This window comes from Vicia villosa, linkage group LG2, assembly GCF_029867415.1.
Source record: "Vicia villosa cultivar HV-30 ecotype Madison, WI linkage group LG2, Vvil1.0, whole genome shotgun sequence".
NCBI classification, from domain to species: Eukaryota; Viridiplantae; Streptophyta; class Magnoliopsida; order Fabales; family Fabaceae; genus Vicia; species Vicia villosa.
In genome coordinates, this window is record NC_081181.1 from 145733740 (window position 1) to 145743364 (window position 9625).

The following is a 9625-nucleotide window of genomic DNA, read 5'->3' on the forward strand; positions in this document are numbered from 1 at the left end:
TCTCTGATTTAGGAGCAATTATGTTCTGGTTTAGGAGTTCATACTTTTTGGTTTCTCTCATTGGTCCAACCTACCGATCGAGGTGTTAGCATTTGTGTTATTCGAGATGATTGAGGAAGAAGAAGTGTAAGAAGCAAAAATGGCGGAGAGAATTGACACAATTGAAGCAAGAATGGGAAGGTTTAAGGAATCAGTCAAATCAATTGTGGCGGAGTTCATGGTAGAACTTCGTCAATTGATGAGGGAAGAGGTGGCAGAGTGTTTGGGAGATGTGTCAATAGAAACTGATCCTGATGACAATGGTCACTTGTTGTCCAGTGATATGTTGGAAAAAGGGAAAATCAACACCCTGGTTCTTGAGGAGAAGAAAACAACGAGTATGAAGGAGTCACATAGATGTCACCCATGCTTGAAGAAACGACACCAAAATCAAAGTGTGGTGTTGATCTGCATAGAAGTCACCCCATGCTTGAAGAAACGACACCAAAATCAAAGTGTGGCGGTGATCTGCAAAGTGTCTGCAGAAACTCAAATGGTGGGAGAACCCGTTTACTTAGAACCTAGAATCAAGCGAAAAGAGAGCGAAGTGAAGTGTAAGATGCACAACCAGCCTCCACTTCAGGGCCACATGATTCTTCTTCGCCAAAATCACCTTTGCTGAAACCTCTAGTCACCGTGTCTCTCATGACTGTCACCTTGCTACGAATTGAACCACCTCCCAAGCCACCATAATTCTAGTAAATTGGAGAAGAAAATTAGACTGTTGGGAAAAGAAGAGCTTGATTCGGGTCAGGATCTGGGTAAAACTTGGCAGGAATGGCAAACATGAAGCCAACCCTTGCTGAAACATGACCCACTGAATGTAGGGTTGCATTTCACAATCTAATCTTTACAAAGCTATTACACTTGGTATATATGAGATGAGTTTTGCTACTAATCTAACCAACTCTCACTTATTATAACTAACTATAAAAAGTAGTTATAACTAACTAACTAACTAATTGATTACATACTTGAGTTACAAGTAAACTCTATATTTTCAATCTTCACATTTAACAGTTACGACAATCTTTTGCAGTTAGTTGTGCAAGTTACCGACAGTGGGATCCTGGGAAAAAAATTATGAGACTGCCGAAAACTTAAAAGTTGTGAACATTGTATTCCAGTGGCAGTTTGCTGTTGATTCCACAGCAGTTTCCTGTGTTTGCCTGGGTTCTTCAGCAATTGTTCATGTCACAAGCTCAGATTTGAGGACAAATCTGTTTTTCAAGGGTGTGGTATCATATGACTCCTAGTCTAATGAGAGGTAGTTAGAATATTTCTTTAATTTTAGAGAATTTCTGTTATAAGAGGAAAGAGGGAAGGGAAGTTGAGATTCATTTAAAGAGTTTGTTAAAAAGTTGTTAGGAGAGTTATAGAACTCTGATTTACATTTTCTATTTCATCCACCATTGTAAGAGCTCCAAGCTCAACTATTTGCAGTAAATAATACTGTGTATTCATCCTATTTTTCAGATTTCTATCACATAGTACCTTAGATATACTACTAAAACCAATTGAACTGTACCAAACTTAACCGACTCTGCAAATTGAATGTGAGTAACAACTAACAAGTACACTATTTGTAATATCAATCAGAAGCTCATAACTAAAGTCTGAATAATGTTACTAATAAGCATGAGCCACAACATTCATAAATATGTATACACATTTTTGTGAGCATAGCTTAGGACCCAGTCCTACAAAAATACAGAAACACGCATCTCACTGATACAGTTCATAGAAACAACACAGTTACACAGGACTAGCAGAGAATTCCATACAATATTGGAATCCATCCAGCAGCAACAGAACAGTTAAATTAAAATAACACAGAGGTAGAGCTACACTCAGATTTGTGATCTTGTGGTGATTGTGGTGCCAAAGAAAGCCATGACATATGTTCATCAATCGGCTTACTAAGAGTCACTGTTGGATTACTTGTTTGATATGGTGCTCTTGCAGCAATTCTGCATAAACATAAACAAATATCAAACAATCAATACTTTCAAGTCAAGATTTAGTTTTCATTTGCTTGAGAATTGAGAGAGATCTGAACTTACCTATCCTTTCTTTTCTCCAAGAACCGATGAAGTGAAGCTTTCCTAGTCATTGGTAAATCTGAATACATCAAAACGAAATTCAAGAATCAAAAACACACAAAACAAAACCATAAGACACAAATCAAACACACCCTCTTAATAAAAGTTACCATAAATAACAGGTGTGGATGCTACTTGAGGATGTTCTTGAACATGATTTCTGGCAGAAAAGACCATAATATCCTTGGCTTTTTCAGCTGGAACATCATCAAATACAAGTACTTTCCCATCATAAAAGATTGTCATCTGTGCACATTTAGTCTCTTCCTTCATAATACTAGTCTTGATTACACTGTAATAAAACAAGATTAACAATTTAATCACAAATATTAGCCTCCTAATACATGCAAAAAAGGTAAAGTAGCAAAAGAATACGAACCTCGAGTTTCTCAAATTAGGAATCTGTTGAAGAAAGAGATGAGGGAGTTGTTGGAAATTCATGTTTCAAAAGTTGAGAGAGAGAGAGAGAGAGAGAGAGAGAGTTTATCTTATGAAGGGAATGTAAGGAGTTAAAAAGACACACCGGTTTTATGCGTGTTTGGTTTGTTTTAATGAAAACAAGTATTGCCACATAAACTGCTAGTTGCTAGTGGCGTTGGCAAGTCGACATCCAGTTGTTACAGTTCACTCATTGAATTCAATTTAATAGTAGTGTCATGTTTAGGTAGTTGGATTTCAGCACGTGTTAAATATTTTATTTGGTTTCATCTATTGGGATAAGATAAAGGTCTCTTCTTTCCTTTTCTCACCTAAAAAAATATCTCTTCAAAACTCTAAAGTATAATAAATTAATAGGTCTAGTTAATGACTATCTTCAGTGTACTCTTTAAGCATACTAAATAAAAATTTAGTTTTTTACAAAAGTCAAGATCTTAATTTCTAATGCACTTTCAATGCATTAAATATACGCATTTTTAAAAATACTTACTATTTTAATCACTTAAAAAGAGTGCCCCAAGGGCACTGGTTAGCATTTTCCTAAATTAATTTATGATGCATGCATTTACATTTTTTTTCAAGTTTAGAGCTTAGAGCATACTCTGTTTTGTTTCTGTGTTTCAGGTTCTTCGGTTTCGCCCAGCCTGAAGATTGGAATCCGAACCCTATGTACGAATAACAAAATTTGGATTTACCTATTATACATAGTTTGTTTGATTTTGCCTGTTATGTCCTCTATGTTTGGCTTATTTGATTGATAATATTTTTCTAGTGTGTCATACCCCAAAATTTGTCCACCCCATTTCTCTTATTCAAACTCATATCAAAGTGCAATGCTCAATGACACACCCTCCTAAAACAATGGCTCAAGGAATTAGGATTTTGATTTCTCTAAAGAAAATCAATGACTCAAAGGCTCCAATGCATTTCATATGGCTTATGATGTTTTAAACTATCTCCATGACAAAATTCAGGCTTCAAATTCCAAAGATGGTCCAGTCAATTGCTCAAAAAGTCAACAGTCGACTAGTTTGATCTAAAAGTCAACTGTGGTCAAAGTACAGTCAAAACTCCTGATTTTTTGTCAATAACCTTATTTTGAAGTATCATTCACCATTTGATCAAGGATTGATCATGGTTCATCAAGAAAAGATCATAAATCAACAAATTCAAGAGTTTCTAAATTAGAGTTTTCATAGGAGAAAGTCAACTGAACTTTGACCAGCCATAACTCCCACATGGAACATCAGAAATTTCCCATCCAAAGCTCATTTTGAAGGAAATTGAAATCGCTGCAATTTTGTTTCTCACATGCCAAGTCTAAAAATGCTTCATTTGAGAGATATGGATCAAAACATTATGGGTCCTTTTCGAAAGTCAACCAAAAGCAGTTTTTTGTCAAAGCCTATAGCATCAAGATAAATTCTTCAAATGGAAAAAAGCTTCCAAAGTGGCTTGTAGAGGACATCTTGAGGTTTCCAAAAAATCCTATAACTCTTCGATATCTTAAAAATTGAGGGAGATATGCCTCGTCAAAGTTGGACAATTTTGAGAAGAAAAATGTGAAATAAAGGGCTCCAAAATGAATCTTTTTGCAAAGGGACCCAATCTTTTTTGGCCCAATCTCCATCCTCATGATATTCAAGATTCAAAAACCAAATGCCACGAATTTATGAATTGTATTTGATTTTTATATTAATTTTTATGCATTTAAAAGTGATATAAATCAAATATTCAAAGAAATATGGAAGAGATTTAATTTGGATTTGATTTTCAATCAAATTCAATCAAGTAAATACCATATTTTCTAACCAATTTCGTGCAAATTCATATAGGAGATAAAAGATTGAAATTGGACATATTTAGTAAGAGTTTCAAATCAAATCCTTTCCAATTGCCAATCAAAGATTCAAAGGAATTCAACCTAATGTTATTGACCTAATTCCATCTAATATAAATATACAAGCAGTCCAAAGCATTAGGGGAGGATTTTGACAAGGATTGCAACCCCAAAAATCGTGTTCAAACTTCAACAAATTCAAAGGAAAAGAGAAATCGATTTTGGGGATTGAGGGAAGTTTAGAGGCTTTTGAAGATTCATAAACGATCCTTGGAGGTCCAGGAAGCTTTGCCGATCGTTCTTGAAGTTGGAGGCATTCGGAATCACGCTCAACAAGCCACGGTTTGCTTGGTTTTTTTCTTAGTTTCGATTACGTCTCTCTATGCATCATAAATGAATTTTGGCCATGTATTCGTTTTCAGGTTGATGTTTAGATCGTTTATGTGTGTTTAATTTGATTTTCATTGCGATTCGAATAATTCACCATTGTTAGGTTACTCGAGCTTTGAATTAGGGATTCTGATTATAGAAAAAATTAGCCAAAACTAATGGTGCCATTAAATTCAGTGAACGATTTCTAGTCGATCCATGACCTTAGTCTTGATTTATAATTCGTTTTTGTTGAGCTTTGATTTTGCAGGGGCTATGGTGATGCTTAAAAAACCGTGGGTAAATGTCTTTGCTATTTTGCAGAAAAGAAACTAATGAAGGAGATGATAAGCTGGGCGCACGTTTGAGTTGTTTTAAATTTCTGAAAAGTTAAATTTGTTTATTTCCTTTGTTGGTTGTAATACTTTCAGCAAGCGAAGTGTGGTTTGGTGGCAAGAGCATGAGTCCAAAGTGATGATGCCTTAGCCACACAGGATTATACGCTAAGTTTCCTAATTTTTTTTTTTTATTTATTCAAATACTATTTTCTCATGTATATTATTTATTTGTTTTATTTAGTATAATTCTTTTTAATATCTTTTTAATTAAAACTTTCTTCTAAATTTTTTTTTATATAAACATTTATTTTAAAAATATTTATTTGATTAATTTAATTTAGTTGTTTAATTAATTAGGTTAACATTTTATTAAAATACTTATTATGGTTAGGTAATTTAATCGAAATTTTATTTTTGCCGATTTAATTAATTAGGTTAAAAACCAATAATTAATTAATTTAGTTTTTATTTATTCTATTAACCATAGTTAACTTGTGCCCGAATCAGGGTTTACGAGGTTTATCATTTGATCAGTCATACACTGAAAAATTTTCCTTTCTTTGTGCAACTTTTCAGGGTTACCATCAGGGTTCTTCCGACTACGCGCCATGTCAACCGAAAAGCTAAGTCCTAATCCTTGTTTTTTATTTATTTAAATATTAATTTTTTGCCTTATAAATTAAATTAGGGTTTACCCCGCACTGTTAATGAACTCCTCCTACACTCACCCCTTCTGTTTATTCTTCCTTTGCCAATTTTCAGGGTTAATCAACTGATCAAAGCTCGAATGTTCGGTAACCCTAAAACTCATTCTGTTTTTTATTTTTCTTCTTTTAATTATTACTTGTGTCAGATTCATTGCTCTGTTGGGGTTTTATTGCTTTTTCTCCCCTTCCCCGTGGCTTATTATGTAACTGCTCCTGGTTGTATTGTGTGGCCTTGAAGGCACTTAACACTGTCATATATTATTATTGTGTGGTTAGTAATTTAGGGCGTGAAAACTCGAACTGAACCTAGAATAACTAGTTACAAGATAATTTTCTGAATTAATCACGTGATTGTGCACCCACACACCTTTTATGGTAACCTCTCTTGTTGCTTGTTGCATGTTGCCTGTTGCCTTGTTGCCTTTTGTTTTCAGTGCAGAATAGCCAAGTCCCTCGAATACGAGGACACCTCAGCAATGTTGTCCTCAGTTCATTCAGATCATAAGTCCCAATGATGCTGCCTTCGATTCGCTTATATGATCTCGTCCCTCGAAGTTGCCTACGAAATGCTGAGGTGTCCTCGGGTTGCCTAATAATGATGACTATTCTGATCCTTCCCTTAGACTACCTGCCCCTCTATGGCAGTGACAGTCTTATGGCGAACGATAAATGCGACGACCCTTCAACCTCCGAATAAAAGGACTTCCTACCCTCTTATGGTATGGATAGCCCTGAAAGGCTAAAAGAACCTCTTTTACAATGTCAAGGTAATTTGTCCCTAATTGCTTTGCTCTGGCTTAAATCTTTTTCTTACACTTTTTCATAAACCTTCAAAAAGGCTACGCTCATTTACGAGCTAAAGTCCTTATTTTCTTCTTCTACATTTCTAAACTTTTGGTTACAAAAGAGCAAAGCAATTAAGAGCCCATGGAAAACCATGGATGCAAAGGGTGCCTTACACCTTCCCTTTGTATAAATTACCGCCCGAACTCAGTTTTCTTTTAAAAAGGTTTATTTTCTGTTCTTTTAGCCTTTCTATTTAATTTGGATAAAATAAAAGTCGGTGGCGACTCTTGCTTACCGTACATTTCGATAAAGTCAGTTCACCGTATTACAGAACTGGCGACTCTGCTGGGGATTTTTCGAATAAAAGAGGGGTTACCTTAAAAGTTTAGGATCACTTAAATGTTTTCTATTGTTTGCTTTGCTTGCTTTATTTTTCAGGGCTGTTTTGGTTATTTTGCTGTGTGAAATATCCTAACCCGGATCTGAGTACCTTAGGTAAATGGCATGAGATCAAGGAGACTGCACAACGTATACTGATGCGGTTGATCTGATGGCCATCGTTAGTGTGACACATTGGTTTGTCCTAGTGTTCCTTGGGATCCGACCTGAGGAAATGCTTGGCTGCTGCGTGGTGTCATTAAGCACTAATTTGCCCTTAGAACCTTGGTTGAACTTGACTTTGGCCTATTAGAAAGTAGCGAGATGGCTGTATTTGGTTCCGACTGAAGTTGGTTGATACTCGAAGCTACACTCATATGGACTGGACTTTCAGGACCTTTTCGCTTGGTGATTCGATTGCTGAACTGAGATAAGCGCCTTCGAGAAAGGTCAATGATATGAGCTCCCTAGAACCCGATCTTTATATAGGACAGGTTTGAACTAACTAAACTTCAGGGGGAGGGTATGCACCTCTGGACTACACGCAAGCATAACCTTAAGGCAAAATTGTGTGACTTGTTTGTGTTTGTTATCTACTTGACATCATGACATCATAAGCATCATAACATCATGACATCTCACTAACCGTTCGAGGACCAGAGAATTCATCTTTGTTCTATTTTGTAGGTCATGGAGAGTAGAAACACTATTCGAGTTAATTTTGTGAAGATACCTTCCGAGCTGAAAGAGTTGGTATTAGAGATTCCTGGAGGTTCCCGATTCACTGAAAGACATGGTCTCTTGCCCAGTTTGGTTACCTCAGGTTTTGACGAAGAGATGATGAGTGTACTGTTTCAATTCTTTGATCCCGAGCATCATTGTTTTACTTTTCCAGATTATCAGTTGGTACCTACTATGGAGGAGTTTTCTGACATACTTGGACTCTCTATCCGAGATCAGATCCCGTTCACTGGTTTGGAAGAAATTCCAAAATTGGAGGTTATTACTTCTGCTTTAAATCTTAAGAAGTCTGATATTGAAGGTCATTGGGAAACCAGAAGTGGAGTCAAAGGATTCCTCGCTAAGTTCTTATTCGGAAAAGCTCGCATGTTTTTGAAGACCATGAGTTATCAAGCCTTCGAAGACATATTAGCTTTACTCATTTATGGTTTAGTGCTATTCCCTAATTCTGATCAGTTCGTAGATGTACATGCCATAAAGATATTTCTGACACGCAACTTGGTGCCTACTTTGCTTGGAGACATCCTACACTCTCTTCACACTCGTACTATGAAGAAACGAGGGACTCTTATGTGTTGCATACCTTTGCTATCTAAGTGGTTTATTTCCCACTTTCCTCGCTCAGTAATGAGGAACGACCCAAGGAAGGTGTGGAATTCAATTAAGGAATTGGTGATCGAAGGTGACGAAGACGACGAGATTTTTGAATCCATCATTCGTAACATGGAGGAAAGCAGTCGAATGGGTGCAGAAGGCGTGAAGGAGAAGGAATGGGTGGTCCAATGATTATTGCAACATATAACATACGCGGGTGTGGAAATACGATTAAACAGAAACGTATTTCTCAGATAATCAGGAAAATCAATCCTCAAGTTATGTTCATTCAGGAAACAAAGCTAGAAAAGGTGTCAGAGCAGGTGGTGTGGAGGCTATGGGGTTCTAATGAGTGTGAATGGTCCGCAAAGGGAGCAGAAGGGAGTTCAGGGGAATTGTCACGATTTAGAGGAAAGGAGTCATTTGCCCAGAATTTACTTTTGTTGGCAAGGGATTTCTAGGGATTAAGGTAGTAATAAAAGATCATGTTCACTACTTTATCAATGTTTACTCGCCTTGTAGTTTACCAGAAAAGAGAGAGCTGTGGAAGGAGATTCAATGGAGGAGCAAATTACCTTTTGGGGAATGGGTGGTCGGGGGAGACTTCAATTCAGTCAAACATAAGGATGAGAGGAGAGGCAGTGAGAAACACAGCAGAGGGTGGAGATGGAGGACTTCAAATGCTTTATTGATAATATTGAATTAATAAATGTGCAAGTAATTGGTAGTGCGTTCTTCTGGATTAAACCAAATGGTAAGGCGGGGAGCAGGTTGGATAGGATTTTGTTAACGGATAATTTGATTTCTAAATGGGGGATTGTGGCACAAGAGGTAGGGAAGAGAGACATTTCAGACCATAAACCGGTTTGGACTAAAACAAGTTGTGAGGATTGGGGGCCAAAGATGTTTAGAGTATTGAAGTGCTGGTATGAACACAGGGATTTCCAAAGCTTTATACAGCAGAAGTGGAATGTGAAAATAATCAAAGGCAGTCCTGTATTTATACTGAAGGAGAAACTGAAATATTTGCGTGGAAGATTAAAATGGTGGAACTTAAATGTCTTTGGCAAGGTGGACGTGAAGATAACAGAAATCGTGGATGATCTCAATCAAATGGAAGACAAACTTATGATTCCTAATGCAAACGTATCAGAAGTAGATTTTGAAAGTAGAAGGAAGTATCAGCAGAGCTTTTGGTAGAATCTTCACATAAAAGAGAGCATATTGCAGCAAAAATCAAGCTACAAGTGGGCTAGAGATGGGGATAATAATACCAGGCTTTTTCATACCACG

At 36.6% G+C, this 9625-nt stretch overlaps 1 protein-coding gene across 1 annotated transcript; it reads right to left on the reverse strand.

The window, feature by feature from the left end:
- Positions 1-1645: 1645 nt before the first annotated feature.
- On the reverse strand, positions 1646-2751 carry LOC131652339 (protein TIFY 10a-like). The gene is made up of 4 exons (XM_058922178.1): positions 2521-2751; positions 2252-2433; positions 2103-2160; positions 1646-2009 (listed from the first exon to the last, which is right to left on the reverse strand). Exons 1-4 carry the CDS (start codon positions 2580-2582, stop codon positions 1862-1864), a joined length of 450 nt encoding a protein of 149 aa, XP_058778161.1. The 5' UTR covers positions 2583-2751; the 3' UTR covers positions 1646-1861.
- Positions 2752-9625: the final 6874 nt, after the last annotated feature.